Source organism: Pipistrellus kuhlii, unplaced genomic scaffold, assembly GCF_014108245.1.
Source record: "Pipistrellus kuhlii isolate mPipKuh1 unplaced genomic scaffold, mPipKuh1.p scaffold_m20_p_50, whole genome shotgun sequence".
Taxonomy (NCBI): domain Eukaryota; kingdom Metazoa; phylum Chordata; class Mammalia; order Chiroptera; family Vespertilionidae; genus Pipistrellus; species Pipistrellus kuhlii.
Window position 1 is genome coordinate 544,739 of NW_023425552.1, and position 18,112 is coordinate 562,850.

The 18,112-nt window shown below is 58.5% G+C and overlaps 1 protein-coding gene across 3 annotated transcripts; it reads right to left on the reverse strand.

The window, feature by feature from the left end:
- Positions 1-3,001: 3,001 nt before the first annotated feature.
- FES (FES proto-oncogene, tyrosine kinase) lies at positions 3,002-17,916 on the reverse strand. 3 transcript variants are annotated; one of them, XM_036415551.2, is made up of 19 exons: positions 17,414-17,909; positions 16,703-16,921; positions 16,357-16,530; positions 13,278-13,374; positions 12,970-13,153; positions 11,657-11,794; positions 11,437-11,556; positions 11,173-11,295; positions 10,870-11,056; positions 10,632-10,715; positions 9,215-9,424; positions 8,328-8,450; positions 7,900-7,953; positions 6,965-7,083; positions 5,852-5,946; positions 5,604-5,727; positions 4,477-4,634; positions 4,273-4,395; positions 3,002-3,343 (listed from the first exon to the last, which is right to left on the reverse strand). In XM_036415551.2, the coding sequence occupies exons 2-19, from the start codon at positions 16,910-16,912 to the stop codon at positions 3,201-3,203; spliced, it is 2,466 nt and encodes an 821-aa protein (XP_036271444.1). In that variant the 5' UTR covers positions 16,913-16,921; positions 17,414-17,909; the 3' UTR covers positions 3,002-3,200. The 3 variants fall into 3 exon arrangements, with proteins under 3 accessions (XP_036271444.1, XP_036271446.1, XP_045429417.1); XM_036415553.2 differs by having other exon boundaries at positions 17,410-17,905; XM_045573461.1 differs by lacking the exon at positions 4,273-4,395 and having other exon boundaries at positions 17,410-17,916.
- Between the last annotated feature and the right edge of the window lie 196 nt (positions 17,917-18,112).

Here is an 18,112-nt window from a genome sequence, read left to right on the forward strand (position 1 = left end):
ACCTGGGACCCTTGAGTCCGCAGGCCAACGCTCTATCCACTGAGCCAAACCGGTTTCGGCTAAAATTATTTTTTTAATTGATTTCAGAGAGGAAGGAAGAGGGAGAGAGAGTAGAAACATCAGTGATGAGAGAAAATCATGGATCGGTTGCCTCCTGCATGCCCCCTCCTCCCCCTCAGGGATCCAGCCCTGACCTGGAATCTAACCGTGACCTTCTAGTTCATAGGTTAATAATGCCCAACCACGGAGCCACACCAGCCAGGCAGTTTTGTAATTTTGAAGCAGAATAAATCATACTGCAATGAATATCTCCATTAATTCCACCCCCCTTCCCATCAGCAGTACCCCTCAGACATAACCACAATGTTGACTTCTCTATTGCTTAGTTTTTGCCTGTTCTTGAACTTCATGAAATGGGATTGTAAGGTTGCACTCCTTCATGTCTGACTTTTGTGTGCATGAGATTTCATAAGTGAGATTCAAACATGTCTGACTTCTGTACTCATCATCTTTGAGATTCATCGGTGTTGCTCTGTGTATCCGTGGTCTTTCTTATTCCTGTTGGAGTCATTGTCAGTTTATTCTGGTTCTAACTTCTCTCTCTCCTTCTGCAGCTCCAATCACTCTTATAATGAAGTCCCATCTGTGCCTTAGGCTGCTCCCTGCCCCCTTCTTGTTTCTCTTTCTCCCTCTCTTTCTAGATACCTTCAACTTAGATACCTTCTATTAATCTATCTTCAAGTTCACTAAATCTGTCTTCAGTCTCTAGAAGTGTGACTTTCTCCTTCATTTTTCATGAAACCCATCCAATGAGTTTGTAGTTTGGGGGATGGCATTTTTCAGTTCTACCTGCTCCTTTCGATTCTAAGTAAATTACAATCCTGTTAAAAGTCTCCATATTTCCATCTATTTTGTCCAACACCCCCCCCCCCAATTTAACAAATTAACCGTCGTTTTTTAAAATCTTTACCTGCCAACTCCAATATCTAGATCATCTGTGGTCTTGCTTCTGTTGTTTATGTTTTCTCTTGGGTGTTGGCCCCATTTTTATCTTTTTTGGGGGGGCGCACATTTCATAATTTTTGTTTGCATGTTGCATATTGGGTGTAAAAGAAGGGTAGGGAGCCCTAGGTGGTTTGGCTCAGTGGATAGAGCGTCGGCCTGCAGACTTAAGGGTTCCAGGTTCGATTCTGGCCAAGGGCAAATGCCCGGGTTGTGGGCTCCATCCCCAATAGGGGGAGTGCACAAGGCAGCTGAACAATGATTCATTCTTATCATTGATGTTTCTCTCTCTCTCCCTCTCCTTTCCTCTCTAAAATCAATTTAAAACATTTTTTTTAAAGGAAGAAAAAGGTTAGGGACTTCAGCTTATGTTATTCCTTTCTTCTCCCTGACCCACACCTCCCAACCCCGAGGAGCTAGCCACCTGGAGATATTTTTCTTGTTCCTGTAGTAGTCAGCAGTCAAGCACTGAGCTAAGTTGGGGCAGAGTCACAAACTCTGTGAGTCTCAGCCCTCCCTTGGATTGTCTCTGTCCCTTAGGAGTGGCCCTCTTGGACTTGGGGGTCGAAAACCTGGCCAGCTTCCGTCTCTCTCGGCTTTCAAACTCTGCTCTTCAGAGATTCTAGGGTTAGCTCTTTGGCCTCCCAATCCATAGGTTCAAGATCTGGCCAATCTCTTAAGTGGGGGGTTTATCTGTTTCAGCTTTCCCCCTCTAAATTCTGCAAGGCTGTGGGACTTGTCTTCCCAGCCCAGCCCCTTTCCAATGGCCCCAGGGCTCCAGAACCCAGGGAAAAACTGGCTTTGCAGTTTTATCCTCCTCTTGGGCCCAATCCATTAACACAGAAACGGCTCACTGCTCCTTTGCTCCTTACAGTCTCTCTGTTTGGGGCCATTCTGGTCATGGAATGTCTCAGGGATCTGAGTAACCACCCAGGCAGGGCCCTTTCCAACTTGACACTGGAGTTCATCGGGTTCTTACATCTCCTAACACTCTCCGTTCTCTTTAAGAAATGGTGGTTGTCATCTTGTCTCGTCCTCCTTGTTGCAATGAGCGCGGCGGCCAGCACGGACCTACCACATTCGACTCAGAAGCAGAAGTTCTTCAGTTCTGCTTTCTTCCACTTCCAACGAAGACGGGGTTTGACTTCTTAACACTTCCACATAGTCACACGCGAACTCGCTTCCTCTTATTGAAAGAAGTCCTAGGGCCTTTTATGTCTTTGACAAGAGATGTCAACTACTTCCTAAACCATCTTGGGGGGATGGCCATTTGGCCTCAAAGTTCTGCTTCGTTCTTTTTTTTTTTTTTTTTTTAAATATATATTTTTATTGATTTTTTTTACAGAGAGGAAGGGAGAGGGATAGAGAGTCAGAAACATCGATGCGAGGGAAACATCCATCAGCTGCCTCCTGCACACACCCCCCTACTGGGGATGTGCCCGCAACCAAGGTACATGCCCTTGACCGGAATCGAACCTGGGACCTTTCAGTCCGCAGACCGACGCTCTATCCACTGAGCCACACCGGTCAGGACTTAGTTCTTCTTTACATCTTTCCTGTTGATGCTTCTCAGTGCGTTCAGACTCCTCCTCTGCTGGGCCTTCACTGGTGCTGCTGGTTCCGTTTCAGATAATTTTGTGGATCTCAGGGGGACTCAAGGGAGGCGGGGCAGGCTCTGTACCCCACTGCTCGGTAAGCTTGTGTGTGAGCGACACTCTGAGAAGCCAATTCTTCCCCTGTAGCCACGGCGGTCTCAGAGGGAACCTCTAACTGCCCCCGACCAGCTCCTCTTCCCCCCAATCTCACGTGACGGATGCACACGTCAGCAGTGCCAGCGGCTCTCTCACACTGACAAGCGCCCGGCGTTCAGGCCTCACGCGCAGGCCTCTCTTTGCGTCTGCGTCTCCGGACTTGGACGCCACACCGACCTCCGCGCAGGCCCCTCGAACCCCGTGGGTTCTGCCCTCCAAGGGCAGCGCACATGCCAAGAGCACTAGACGGGCGCAAGTGGTTTATTATTTCTGCTTGGAAGAGGAGGGGCCCTGGCAGGAGCACGGAGGGCACAGCAGACACGGGGGCGCCCGCGTCCCCACGGCGCGGGGGACGGCTGGAGTCCAGAGCTGTGAGGAGCCCCCACGCTGGGTGAGCCGGAGCTGGGAAGGAGGCACGGCGCCCTGGGCGGAGGCCGCGGGCCGGCCTCACCGATGCCGCTTCCGGATGCTCTGCAGCTCCTGGTAGATGGTGCTGAAGCTGGGCCGCTCCCCCGGCTCGTAGGCCCAGCACTGCTCCATGAGCCGGAACACGGCGTCCGGGCACAGCTCCGGGCAGGGCAGGCGGCCCCCTGTGAGGGCGAGCACGGCACCCGGGCGTGAGGGGGGAGGGGGGCTGAGGTCCCCTCGCAGCCCCCCGGGGCAACCCGTGAGCCATGGGGACGGAGTAAACCGTGCCGCTCTTAAAGGGGCCTCTCTCTCTCATGAGGACGCAGCAGTCCCGATTGCAACCCTATTGTGTGCAAGCCGTATGACCTCTGCAAGCCTCAGTTTTTCCTTCTGTGAAAGGGGCATATTCGTGTGTGTGTGTTTGTGTGTGTGTGTGTGTGTGTGTCCCCGCCTCACCTGCCGGGCCTGCGCAGTGGCAGCTACAGGACGGACTGATCTTATTCCGCCCCAGTGAGACGAACGGAAGGTGAGGGGGACCCGGGGGCGTCCCCCTGCAGCATAGACACAAAAACTTGGGCCCGGCCGGTGTGGCTCAGTGATTGAGAACTGACCTATGAACCAGGAGGTCACACCGTTCGATTCCCGGTCCAGGGCACCTGCCCGGGGTTGCGGGCTCCATCTTCCAGTAGGAGGCATGCAGGAGGCAGCTGATGCATGATTCTCTCTCACCATTGATGTTTCTCTCTCACTCCCTCTCCCTTCTTCTCTAAAACTCAATACAGCCGGGACCGGTTTAGCTCAATGGATAGAGCGTCGGCTTGGGGACTGAAGGGTCCCGGGTTCGATTCCGGCCAAGGGCATGTACCTTGGTTGCGGGCACATCCCCAGTAGGGGGTGTGCAAGAGGCAGCTGATCGATGACTCTCTCTCATCGATGTTTCTAACTCTCTCTCTCTCCCCTCCTCCCTCTCTGTACAAAATCAATAAAATAAAATAAAAATAAAAAAATGGAAATAAAACTCAAATATACAAATATCTTTAAAAAAAAAACCCACAAAAACCACCCAAAAACGTGGCCGCGTGGCTGCTGTCCTGCAGCAGGGGTGCCTTACCCTTTTCTATGAACTCGCGAGTCTGCTGGTTGCTGAGGTTGGGGTACGGGGAGGCCCCCAGGCTGAAGGTCTCCCAGAGCAAGATGCCGAAGCTCCACACGTCGCTCTCGGAGGAGTAGCGGCCTGCAGGGGGGCGGGAGGCGTGAGGGGGGGCCGCCCGCGGCCGGAGGCCGGAGGCCCGGGGCCCCCGTGCCCGGAGCTTACCGTAGTTAAGGGCCTCGGGTGCCGTCCACTTCACGGGGACCTGCCTGAGGCCCCCCGAGGCGGCGTAGATGCCATCCTCCTCCTCCCGGGACATGCCGAAGTCACTGATCTTCAGGACGTTCTTCTCCGTGACCAGGCAGTTCCGGGCGGCCAGGTCCCTGGGGGGGGGGGGGGGAGCAGGAGAGGGGCTCCCTCAGCCGCCGTCCTCGCTGCCCCTGTCGCCTGCCTGACCTGCCTCCCCCACCACGAGACACACCCAGGAACAAAGGCTGCTCTCTGCCCCAGCTGGCCTGCGGACTGAGGGGTCCCGGGTTCGATTCCCGACAAAGGGCACATGCCTGGGTTGCGGGCACATCCCCAGTGGGAGGTGTGCAGGGGACAGCTGATGGATGTTTCTATCTCTCTATCCTTTTCCCTTTCTCTCTGTAAAAGATCAGTAAAATATATATATATATATATATATATATATTTTTTTATATAATATATTTTATTGATTTTTTACAGAGAGGAAGGGAGAGAGATAGAGAGCTAGAAACATCGACCAGTTGACTATTGCACACCCCCTACTGGGGATGTGCCCGCAACCAATGTACATGCCCTTGACCGGAATCGAACCCGGGACCTTTCAGTCCGCAGACCGACGCTCTACCACTGAGCCAAACCGGCTTCGGCAGTAAAATATATATTTTTTTAAAAAAGCTGAAACCGGTTGGCTCAGTGGATAGAGCGTCGGCCTGCAGACTGAAAGGTCCCGGGTTCAATTCCGGTCAAGGGCATGTACCTTGGTTGCGGGCACATCCCCGTAGGGGGGTGTGCAAGAGGCAGCTGATTGATGATTCTCTCTCATCGATTTCTAACTCTCTATCCTTCTCCCTTCCTCTCTGTAAAGCAGTCAATAAAATATATTTTTAAAAAAAGAAGAAAAAGAAAGAATGCCCTCTGGCCTGGGACTCATGCTCTACAGGAGAGGCGAGCCCCAGCGCTGGAGCCGGACCTGGAGCCGGACCTGCCGGTGAACGAGGGGTGCTGGGTGGCAGCACAGCCTGGACCCCGGGGGGCTACGCGGAGGGCTGCGGGGGCTGCGGGCGGCCTGAGGGCACTCCCCGCTCGCTCGCTCGCTCGCTCACCGGTGGATGCAGCCCTTGCTCTCCAGGTACTCCATGCCGGCGGCCGCGTCCCCCACCATCTGCAGCAGCGTCTTCATCCGGAGCCGGGCTCCCTCCGTCCGGAGGAAGGTCAGGAAGTCGCCCCCTGGGGGTGGGTGGGGGAAGCCTTGCTGAGCCTCCTTGCAGGGCAGCGGGGAGGGGGGACGGGAGGGCGGGGGAGACCCAGGGGGCGGAGGTCCCCGCCCCAGGGGAGCGGGCCCTGGGCTCACCCTGCACCAGCTCCATGACGATGTAGATGGGCTGCTTCTGGGTGCACACGCCAATGAGACGCACGATGTTGGGGTGGCTGTACTGCTTCAGGATCCTGGGGGGGCACCGCTGCTTAGGCTCCCACCATGGGTGCTGATCCATCCTGCCCCGGCCCCAGGTACCCCAGGGAGCCTCAGGAACCCCAGGGAGCCCCAGGTACCCCAGGGAGCCCCAGGTACCCCAGGGAGCCTCAGGAACCCCAGGGAGCCCCAGGGAACCCCAGGGAGCCCCAGGGATCCTCAGGGAGCCCAGGGAACCCCAGGGAGCCTGAGGGAACCCCAGGGATCCTCAGGGAACCCCAGGGATCCTCAGGGAACCCCAGGGAGCCTCAGGGAACCCCAGGGATCCTCAGGGAACCCCAGGGAGCCTCAGGGAACCCCAGAGAGCCTGAGGGAACCCCAGGGAGCCCAGGGAACCCCAGGGAGCCTGAGGGAACCCCAGGGAGCCCAGGGAACCCCAGGGATCCTCAGGGAATCCCAGGGAGCCTCAGGAAACCCCAGGGAGCCTGAGGGAACCCCAGGGAGCCCAGGGAACCCCAGGGAGCCCAGGGAACCCCAGGGAGCCTGAGAGAACCCCAGGGAGCCCCAGGGATCCTCAGGGAGCCCAGGGAACCCCAGGGAGCCTGAGGGAACCCCAGGGAGCCTGAGGGAACCCCAGGGATCCTCAGGGAACCCCAGGGATCCTCAGGGAACCCCAGGGAGCCTCAGGGAACCCCAGGGAGCCTGAGGGAACCCCAGGGAGCCTCAGGGAACCCCAGGGAGCCTGAGGGAACCCCAGGGAGCCCAGGGACCCCCAGGGATCCTCAAGGAGCCTCAGGGAACCCCAGGGAGCCCGAGGGAGGGCGGGAAAGGGCAGCAGAAGAGCGAACGTGGCTTATGAGGTCGGGAGGCCTGGACATGTGACCTCGGGGGTGGGGGGGTCACCGAGCCCCAACCCGTCTGCCCTGGTTGCATCCCCCCTGTGAGGATGACACGACACCAAGGAAGCCAAGCTCGCTATGGCACCGTGCGCAGGGAGAGGACGCCCTGGCGTGGGCCAGCGTGGCCGCCGCCCCGCCCCGCCCCGCCCCCTACCTGGCTTCCTGCAGGAACTTGGCCTTGAGGTCCGGCGGCAGCGTCTCTCGACAGGACTTCACGGCCACCAGGGTGTTGTCCACGCGCAGGCGCCCGCTGAACACCTCGCCGAAGTTCCCCTGCACGCACGGCCCTGGGTTCCAGGCCATCCTCTCGGGGGACAGCCCTTCCGGGGCCCCCCACCCGCCCGCCCGCCCCTCAGCGCGCCATCCGGCGGCTCTCGCGCTGACCCCCAGCTGGGGGACCGAGGGAATGCACGTGGGACAGGCAGAGAATGCCACCTCCAGCAGGTGCACTAAAAGGAAGTGACACGGATCACCCAAAAGCCACGTTCCGCCCGGCTGGTGTGGCTCAGGGGTTGGGCACCGACCTATGAACCAGGAGGTCCCGGTTTGATTCCCGGTCAGGGCTCATGCCCGGGGCTGCAGGCTCCATCCCCAATGCGGGGTGTGCAGGAGGCTCATCATCGATGCTTCTCTCTCTCTCTTTTCCCCTCTCCCTTCCTCTCTGAGATAAATAAAAAAATATATATATATATATTTTAAAAACACAACAAAAATAGCAAAAGCCCCTTTCCTTGGGCTGGAAAAGCCTGTGATCTTTAGGAAACTGCCTTCTTTCCTAGGCAGGTGTTTGATAGCTCCCGGAACACGATGTATCGCCCCTCACAGCAGAGCTCCGGGGGGCGGGGGAGGGGCAGGGGCCCTATGGGGTGGGGAGGCAGGGTCTGTGAGGTGCGTGTGGGGAGGTAGGGCTGGTATAGGGGGGAGGGTGCCAGCAGGAGGGACCTCCCTCGTTTCCTGCAGAATGGTGCATGGCGGTGGCTGGGCGGGGAGCAGGGTCCAAGCTGGGGATCAGAGAGAGATGAAGGCCAAGGAGCTCCGGGAGGGGGGCCTCGGTGTGACTCACAGGGGCTGGGGATGGGGGGAACTCACCCGCCCGATCTGCTCGCCCAGCACCAGGTCCTCGTGGTTCAGCGCCCACTTGTCCTGAGGAAGGAAGGGGCGGGGGGTGTCAGCTAGTGAAGGGGAGGCGTGCTGGGCCCTGCGGAGCCTGCACACCTCCCCCCAAGGCTCCACCTGGCATGTCCTGGCGCCTCGGTGTGTCACTGGGGGTTGGGCCCTGTCAGGATCCCACTGGGACAACTTCGGGGACCAGGAAGGGGCTGGGAGAGCGCCACCTTGTGGGTGGGGAGTGGCCTTGACCTTGCAAATGCAGCAGGTGGCTGCCCAGTACGGAGACCAGAGACGGGGGAGCTGGAAGGGCCCTCCTGCCCTGGATCCTGGGGCCTGGACCCTGCTCCCCAGGCCTGCTGTGGGCGGGGTGGGCGTCGGGGGTGGGGGGGGTGGGTGGTGCAGCTTACCTTGGGCACAGCCCGGCTCAGGACAACGCCGCTCTTCTTGGTGAGAGGCTGCTGGGAGCGCAGCAGGTGGTCGATGAGCAAGGGAATGCTGGGAAAGCCGTCGCCTTCCAGGCGGTACATGTTCTGGGGGCGCAGGGGGTCCTGGTCAGCAGCCTCCACTGCTGAGGGGACGTGAGCCCGGGGGTGGGGACGGGGAGCAGCAGGGAGAAAGGGTCTGCCCAGGATGAAAGGCAGAGACACCGCAGGAAGGCATGGCTCAGGGGCTGAGCATCGACCTAGGAACCAGGAGGTCAGGGTTCGATTCCCGGTCAGGGCACAGGCCCGGGTTGTGGGCTCGATCCCCAGGATGGGGCGTGCATGATTCTCTTCTCTCAGCATGGATGTTTCTTTCTCTCTCTCTTTCTCTCCCTTCTTTGCTGAAATCAATAAAAATGTGTTAAAAAATAAAAACAAAAGAGGCCGAAACCAGTTTGGCTCAGTGGATAGAGCGTCGGCCTGCAGACTGAAAGGTCCCAGGTTCGATTCCGGTCAAGGGCATGGACCTTGGTTGTGGGCACATCCCCAATGTGGGGTGTGCAGGAGGCAGCTGATGGACAATTCTCTCTCATGGATGTTTCTAACTCTCTATCCCTGTCTTCTCCTCTCTGTAAAAAATCAATAATATATATATATATATATATATATATTTTTTTTTTAAAAAGGAAGGCAGGCATAACCTCAAGGTTCCCGATATGCCTGCTCCCCTCCTTCGGGGGGAACCCGCACTGAAGGCCTAAGCCTCTTTGGCGGCAGGAAGTGGGGGTCTCTGTGGGCACCCCTCCCGCCGTGGCGAGGCCCGTCCCCTGGGGCGGGGCGGGGCGGGGCGGGGCGGGCGGGGGCGCACTCACGTCCGCGGACTGGATGATGAAGTGCCGGGGCTGGCCCTCCCACAGCACGGACAGCACGTAGTCCTGCTTGCCCTGGCTCTCCCGCACCAGGAAGTCGCCGGTCTGCGCCAGCAGCTCCGTCACCTCTGCCCGCGGGATGGCCCCGTGGTACCACAGCTGCTCGTGCAGCGGCTTCTGCACCTCGGGAACCAGCTGCAGCGGCGGGGGGAGCTGGGGAGGGGCCGGGCGGAGGGAGAGCGAGGAGGGGCGTGACCACGAGGCCGGCTGTGGGGTCAGCAGGGAGTCTGTCTCTCACGTGCGTGCCCCTCAGTCTTCCCAAACCACCCCGGGAGGGAGCGGGGAGAGCCGTCCGCATGCCCCAGGGCAGGCTGCTGAGGTTGGCGCCGGGCTCGGCTCGCTCCAGGCAGAGCTGCGGTGGGAAGCCGGGCTGGCTGGCCCCACACTATGCATGCTTTTGCCTTTTCCACCAGGCCACAGCCCCCCTCCCCGCTCTCCCGCCCAAAGCAGAAAAAGCTAGTGAGGTAACCAAGGCAGAAGGAAGGGGAGAGGGGCTGGCAGAATCGGGAGGCACCTACGCCCGGACACCCAATAAAAGCAGCCTGGGCAGAGCCTCCTCTCTTCTTGGAACCACCCAGACACCACGCGGGATGGGCTTAGGGTAAGGTGACCAGACGTCCCACTTTTGGCGGGACAGTCCCGATTTTTAACAATTTGTCCCGCGTCCTGCGGTGTTTTAAAAAAGTCCAAAAGAGCCGAAACCGGTGTGGCTCAGTGGATAGAACATCGGTCTGCGGATTGTAGGGTCCCCGGTTCGATTCCGGTCAAGGGCATGTGCATTGGTTGCGGGCACATCCCCAGTGGGGGGTGTGCAGGAGGCAGCTGATGGATGATTCTCATCGATGTTTCTAGCTCTCTATCCTCTCCTTTCCTCTCTGAAAAAAAAAGTCCAAAAGAGTTAAAAGAATCTTTCCAAAAATTCAGACTTTTTAATTTTTATTTACATTTTAAAATATATTTTATTGCTTTTTTACAGAGAGGAAGAGAGAGGGATAGAGAGTTAGAAACATCGATGAGAGAGAATCATCGATCAGCTGCCTTTTGCACACCCCTTACTGGGGATGTGCTCGCAACCAAGGTACATGCCCTTGACCGGAATCGAACCCGGGACCCTTCAGTCCGCAGGCCGACGCTCTATCCACTGAGCCAAACTGGTTTCGGCCAAAAATTGGGACTTTTTTAAAACACCGCGGGACAGGGCACAAATTGTTAAAAATCGGGACTGTCCCGCCAAAAGCAGGATGTCTGGTCACCTTAGCTTAGGGGGCATCTCTGAGATCCTGGCTGGCCCACTCCCTCGGAGAAGGGGCAGACAGAGGCCCCGGCCGGCCAGGCCTCGCTTGCTCACTCCCTCACTCACCGAGAACTTGGGGCGGAAGATTCCCGAGATGTGGCTCTTCAGGATCTCCAGGGTGGGCGTCCTTCCGCCTTCCCGCTCCGGCTCCTGGGGCCAGGGACAGACGTCAGCGGGTGGCCAGGCTTGGGGAGGGATGGGGAGGGCGACAGTGAGGAGCTCGGCCCGGGCAGGCCGGCAGGGCGGCCCCGTGGGGGTGAGCGGGGGTAAGTGGGTGGGGGTTGTGGGGGAGGAAGACGCTCACCGAGGAGGACGTGGAGTGGCGGTCATCCTGCAGCAGGGGGACGCACGGGGGCTCCCTGGGGCCCAGCCGCTCCAGCTTGGCCTGCAGCAGCTCCTGCTGGGCCTGCAGCTTGGCCTGGCCGCACAGCGCCACCTGCAGGCCCTGCAGCTCCTCCTGCAGCACCTGCCGCTTGCTCAGCAGGTAAACCCTGCAGGCAGGCCGGTGGAGGGGGGCGGAGAGAGAGGGGGGGGGGGGCTCAGCCTGCAGCAGCGGCCGGCAGAGGGAGGGAGAGGGGTGGGAGGTGCTGTTGGTGGGACCGCTCACCGCTGCCGGGGGTGGACGGCCTGCTCCTCGTGCCGGAGCTCCCGCTGCAGCTGTGTGACCGCCTCCTCTCTGCTGAGCACCCGCTGGGTGGCCACGGCCAGCTCCTCGGTCACCGAGGTCAGCCTGTGCCAGGAGGAAGGGCAGGGTTGGAGCCTGGGAGCTGCTCCTCGGATGCCCCCTTGCAGGGCCAGGATGCCCCCTGCAGGGCCAGGCAAGCAGCCGCCCCTGCTGTGTGGACAGGGCCCGCCCGTGCTGGGCACCCACGCGTGCTGCACGCTCTCCACCGTCAGCTCGTTCAGCTGCAGCTCCCCGGGCTCCAGCGCCTCGCCCTCCTCGAGCAGCGACTCATCGAAGGTGACACATGGAGGGACATCAGGGGGGGACCTGCGGGGGGCGGGGGGGGGGGGCCACAGGGCCCCATCAGGGGACAGGCCAGCAGCCCCGGGGGCGCGGGGCCGGGCAGGGCGAGGAGGGAGGGGCGTACCCGTACTGCTGCAGGAAGCCGTGGTACTCGGCCTCGGGCTGGATGCGCGCAGCGGCTGCGGCCATCTCCTGGTGGATGGCCGCCACCTCTTCCTGCACCAGGCTGCTGATCTCCAGGTACTCCAGCAGGATCTCCTTCCTACCCCCCCCCCCCATGACGGGACCGGGTCAGCAGGGCCTTGGGTCTGGCAAGGCCGGGAAGCTGGGGGTGGGGGGGCTCGACTCCGGGTTGGGAGTCAGCAGTGGGGTTGAGCCCCCACCTCCTCCTTTCCCAGTCCACAAGGCCAACGACGGACCGCCTCCTGACCTTTGCCCTCTGTCTGTGTGTAAGGGGGGTGCCGGGAGTGGGGATGGGGGCCCACTGAGACTGTGCACGGTGTGCGGCACACACGATGAGGAACGTGCTGGTTCCAAGTGAGCTACGGTCCTAGCCGGTGTGGCTCAGTGGATAGAGCGTCGGCCTGCAGACTGAAGGGTCCCGGGTTCGATTCCAATCAAGGGCACCTGCCCGGGTTACAGACTCACTCCCCAGGAGGGGGCGTGTGGGAGGCAGCCGATCCATGATTCTCTGTCATCCTTGATGTTTCTATCTCTCTCTTTCTCCCTCTCCCTTCCTCTCTGAAATCAATAAAAATACATTTTTAAAAAAGTGAGCTACAGCCAAAACCGGTGTGGCTCAGTGGATAAAGCGTCGGCCTGCAGACTCAAGGGTCCCGGGTTTGATTCCGGTCAAGGGCATGTACCTTGGTTGCGGGCACATCCCCAGTAGGGGGTGTGCAAGAGGCAGCTGATCGATGTTTCTCTCATCAATGTTTCCAACTCTCTCTCTCTCTCTCTCTCTCCCCTCCTTCCTCTCTGTAAAAAAAAAAAAAATCAATAAAATATATTTAAAAAATATATATGTATATATAACCAACCCTGGAATAAGGGGCCCTGGGATAATGTTAATTCAGATATAAATTGAACGGCTCCAACCCTCCACCCGAGGCCTGTCTCATGTGATTCTACAATAGGGGTGTCGAACTCAATCAGAGAAGGGGCCAAAATCTAAAATCCAGCCTAAATCGCGGGCCGAATGGTTTACTGAACAGTCCTAAACTGTCATTGTGATGGAAACGCAGCGGAGTGCAGTGATGACAGCGCGGTGCGGGCCACATTGCAAGGCCTGGCGGGACGGATTTGGCCCGCGGGCCTTGTGTTTGACACATGTGTTCTACAACCAGCACTGTACAGGTCTGAAGTCTCAGGAGCCTGCCCCTGGGCAGGGTGGCGGGGTGAGGGGGCCGGGGCGGGCCGGGGCGGGCGGGGGCTCACAGGATGCACGCCATCTCCTGGTGCAGGTCCTGCAGCGACTGGAGCAGGCCAGGCAGCATGAGCTGGTGGTGGTGCTGGTGGTGCAGCTGCGCGGCCCGCACGCCCAGCACATAGCGGTTGTGATGCGCGAAGAGCTTCCACAGGCTGCGCACGTACTTGTCCTTGGCCTTGTCGCGGTCCTTGTCTGCCGGGGGGGAAAGGAAACAGGGTGTGAGTGACAGCACAGAGGCCCGAGCAGCCGTCCCAGTTCCCTGGGCACCTGGGGGTGGGTCCCAGGGAAGCCCCCCCCCCCCCCCCCACACACACACCTTTGCTGGCCTCCTGGTACTTGCGCCGGGCCTGGGCGCTGTCCCGCGCCAGGACTCGGTACTGGCTCTTTAGCTTCTCGATGTCCTGGCTGTGGGTCTGGGGAGAGAGAAGAGGCGGTGTGGCCAGCAGCTCCCGAGGGCAGCAAATCCAAGGTTGTCTGACCCCCAGGAAGTGCCGGCGGGCCTCCGGGGCCTGCCCTCTGCAGCCAAGGCAGTGACAGAGGAGCCAGGCCTAGGACAGCCCCTGGGGAGGCAGGGAGAGGACTAGGTAGTTACAACGGCCCCTCCTCGGCCCAGAGGGGTATCTGGTGGCAGCAGGCCCAACTGCAGGCACACAGAACTGCACACTGAGGCACGTTCGCCGCCGATGCCATCCTGAAATGATCAGTAATTCTTTGACAAGACAGCCGAAACCGGTGTGGCTCAGTGGATAGAGCGTCAGCCTGCGGACTGAAAGGTCTCAGGTTCGATTCGGGTCAAGGGCATGTTCCTGGATTGCGGGCACATCCCCAGTAGGGGGTGTGCAGGAGGCAGCTGGTCAATGTTTCTTTCTCATCGATGTTTCTAACTCTCCCTTCTTCTCTGTGAGAAATCAGTAAAATATATATTTAAAAAAAAACAATAATTCTTTGACAAGACCTGGGGAGCATATATGCATAGCCCATGGACACAGACAATGGGGTGATGAGGGACTGGAGCAGGGGACGAGCTAGAAGGGGTCAATGGGTGGGGGAGGGGAGAAAGGGGATATATGTAATACTTTCAACAATAAAGATTAAAAAAGAAAAGAAATTCCTATACAAATGCTAAAAAAAAGAAAAGAAAAAAAATCACCATAAATAAAGGAGTCTGGCAGAGTGAATGACTTAACTCAGGCTGCCATAACAAAATAGCATAGCTTAAATAGTTTTATTATAGTTCATGAGACCAAAATGACTTTCTTGGGGGGGGGGAGCGGAAATAATTCTTGGACAGGGCCCCACATTTTCATTTTGCACTGAGTCCTGCAAGATGGCATGAACACTAGATGGTCGAGACCAGAGTTCTCATCCCAGTTCCCCTGCTGAGATACTGCGATGCTGTCGGGCCAGTCCCAGCCTCTTTGAGCCTCAGTTTTCCCATCTGTAACAGCCTTTTCCTTCAAGGGAGGGCCAGCTGGCGAACATTTTATTTTATTATTGTTAATATATTTTTATTGATTTCAGAGAGGAAGGGAGAAGGGAGAGCTAGAAACATCAATGATGAGAGAGAATACTTGATCAGTTACCTCCTAAATGCTCCCTACTCGGATCAAGCCTGCGACCCTGGGCATGAGCCCTTGACTGGAATTAAGCCTGGGACCCTTCAGTCTGAGGGCTGATGTTCTAGCCATTGAGCCAAACCAGCCAGGGCTGGCTAACCCTGTTTTTTTAGATAAGCTTTCGGGGAGAGAGAAAAGTGGGTTGACAGTGGCCACCAGGGGCCGCTGTGGGTCCATAGCAAGGCTGGCTTTTGAGCTGGTAGAAGGGGGTGGTACAGGGACCTGACTGGTACATTGAACTAGAAAGGCTATTTCAGCCTTTTTCATCTCGTGGCACACATTAACTCATCACCAAAACTCTGCGGCACACCGAAAAATATATTTTTGCCGGTCTGACAAGAGAAAGAGGGGTAATTTTGATTGACTTACAAAGTACTACTACTACTAATAAAAAGTAGTAATTACTGCCCTAGCTGGTGTGGCTCAGTGGATAGTGCTGGCCTGCGGACTGAAGGGTGTCGGGTTCGATTTTGGTCAAGGGTATACACCTCCATTAGAGGCTTCTTCCTGGCCCTGGTTGGGGCATGTGCCAGAGGCAACCAATTGATGTATTTCAATCCCATTGATATTGTATTTCTTTCTGTCTTTCCTTCTCTCTTCTGCTCTCTCTAAAAACGAATGGGAAACATCAGGTGAGGATTTAAAAAAGTAATTACCTGCCCTCTTTCTCCAAAGTGACTTTTAAAAAAATCAGGTGCCAAAAAAAGGAGGAAAAAAAAAATCAGGTGTCTATACTTGTATATAAGGATTCTGGTACCAAGAATTAACTAGTCAGACACAACCTTATTATGTGACATGACCAGCAAGACACACCCCATTACATGACTTATATATTTATGGTTCCAGACAAGGCATTCACGCCGGATAGCTGCTGTCATTTTTTTTTTTACTTGACAATCTAAGGGAAAGAGGTCAGTGCCCCTGACTAAACTGTCAGGTATTGCAATTCTAAAAATACTTGTTGCATCCTAGCTGGTTTGGCTCAGTGGATAGAGCGTCGACCTGTGGACAGAAGGGTCCCGGGTTCGATTCCGGTCAAGGGCACATGCCCGGGTTGCAGGTTGATCAACAGCGCCAGGGGCTGGGAGATCAAGAGATGAAGGAGCTGGGCTGGATTCAAATGCAGGCAGGCTGACTTCACAGCCCCAGTCTTTTTCTTTCTTTCTTTTTTTAATAAATATATTTTATTGATTTTTTTTTTTACAGAGAGGAAGAGAGAGGGATAGAGAGTTAGAAACATCGATGAGAGAGAACCATAGATCAGCTGCCTCCTGCACACCCCCCACTGGGGATGTGCCCGTAACCAAGGTACATGCCCTTGACCAGAATCGAACCTGGGACCCTTCAATCCGCAGGCCGATGCTCTATCCACTGAGCCAACTCAGTCAGGGCCACAGCCCCAGTCTTTACCCTCTGTATTCACCTTGCGGTGTCTCTTGGGCCCTGGGAGGAATCCCCCCCCCCCCCCCCCCCCAGGACAAGGACAGACAGGCTAGCCCTCACTCCTCTCCCCGTCTCCCAGCCCCAGAGCCAGCTGGTGTCCAGCACTCCCCAGGCCATGGTGGGACCACTCGTCCTTGAACTCCCAGCACTCTGGAGTGACAGAAAACGCACAGGAAGGCCGGCGAGGCAGCACACCGGGCGGGAAAGGAAGCTGCGGGGGCCAGGCCTGCGGTCAGGACTTCCACTTCCCTGTGAATCCAGGGGCCGTTGTGCAAAAGCCGGCCCTCTCAGCTCCGAGTCCTGGCAGAGAGGCCCAGGCGACTGCCACCCACCCACCTTGGTGAGCTCCTGCTGCAGCTGCTGCCACTGCTCGCTGTAGGTCTTGCGCAGCTGCTGGCGCACCCCGATGAGCAGGCTCAGCTTGCTCAGAGGCCCCGAGTTCAAATCTTCTGCGTGCTGCCTCAGCAACCGGCTCAGGCCCTCCGTCTGGCTGGTGATCTCTGCCCAGGACTACAGGGCAGGAGGGGTCAGGGCGGGAGGGGACCGTGGCTGTAGAGCCTGGGACCGCCCCTCTCTCACCCTCCCCAGGGGCATTTGGGAGCAGATAACCCTGGAGCCACAGGAATTCCTTGGGTGAGAGCCGGGAGGGGGCGGGGAGGCCCGAGGCCCCACTGGAGCTCACCTGGCTGATGGGGCTGTCGGAGCCGGGCCGGTTCTGGGCCCCGCTGTCCTGCGGGGTCATGTGGTGCAGCAGCCCAGCGTACTCCCGGTCGCTCTTGACCCGCTGGGCCATCCATTTCCTCATGCCCTCCAGCAGCCGCAGCTCGGCCTCCTGCATCTGCTGCAGGGCCCCATGGCCCTGCGCGCTGCACAGCTCGGAGGAGAAGCCCATGGCGCTGGTCTGGGGACAGAGAAGGGAAGGACAGGCTGCCGGAGGAGTAGGGCAGGGAGGCCTGGGGGCTGAGGACCAAGAGAAGTTGCAGACAGGCAGGAGGAAGGAGGGTGGGAGCTAGGTACCAACGTCACCTGGCTGGGGACCGACTCTCTCTGCTTCCCCTGTGCCAGGGCTAGGCCTGGGGCCAGGGACCCGCTCCCCAGTCCTGGAGCAAAGCCACCAGGAGGGATCTCCTCCCCGGGCCCTTCCCCCCACCAGCACCCATTATAGGGGCACATGCACCCTGGGCCCTTGGTAGGACCAAGCTCTCCCACTCAGCAGGTGCCCCAGGTAGCCACAGCCCGGGCCCTGCCCCTGCACCCCACTCCTGCCCAACCCGGTCCTGGTCAAGTCTTTTGCCTGCCTACTGAGCCTCAGCCCCCTGCTCCGGGGCTACCCCCCACCCTCCCCCCCTCCGCCTGCCTCCGGGGCCTTGGCTGGGAGCTCCCACTCACCCACGGCTTGGGCAACTGCTCCAGGGGGGCGCCGAGGGCTGGCTGGCTTAGGCCCGGCTGACTGGCCAGTTCCTGATTCGGTGCTTCCTCCTCCAGCGGTTTCAGTTGGCTCAGGCCCCGGGGCGGGCCGCTGAGGGGAAGGGGCGGGCAGTAGCCCCCTTGCCTGCCAGGCCCTCCTGCACGGCCCCAGCTCCGGCCACAGAGGAAACGGAAGGGAGGAGGGGCCGGGGAAGAATAGCCCTGCAGAGGGCAGCCTGGGCCGGCGATCCCCAGGGCCTGGGGGTGGGGGCGGAGGGTGGCCCCAGGGTGCCCAGGAGGGGCGGGCACTGGGAGAGGCTGCGGGCAGGCGCTGGGCCTCTGAGCCTGGGAGTCCTGGGGCAGGTGGGCAGTCCTAGCAGCTGCCCAGTGGCCGGAAGGGTGACGGGGAGCAGTCCAGGGACTCCCCACCCCGGGGTGCCCCGAGGGGCCTTCAGGGGCAGGCTCCGTGTACGTAAGACTTCCCAGGAAATCTACCAAGGAGAGGCCTGCTTGCCAGCATAGGTCCCAGACAGGAGCTTCCTGTTCCAGGGAGACCTGGGGGTGAGGCTGGGAGGGGAGTAGGGTTCACCCAGCTTGGGGCTCAGGGTCTCCCCAGTAAGAGCACGCTGGCCTTCCTGGTCCCTACACCTCAGCCTACACCTGGGGGCCAGGCCCCTTCTTCCAG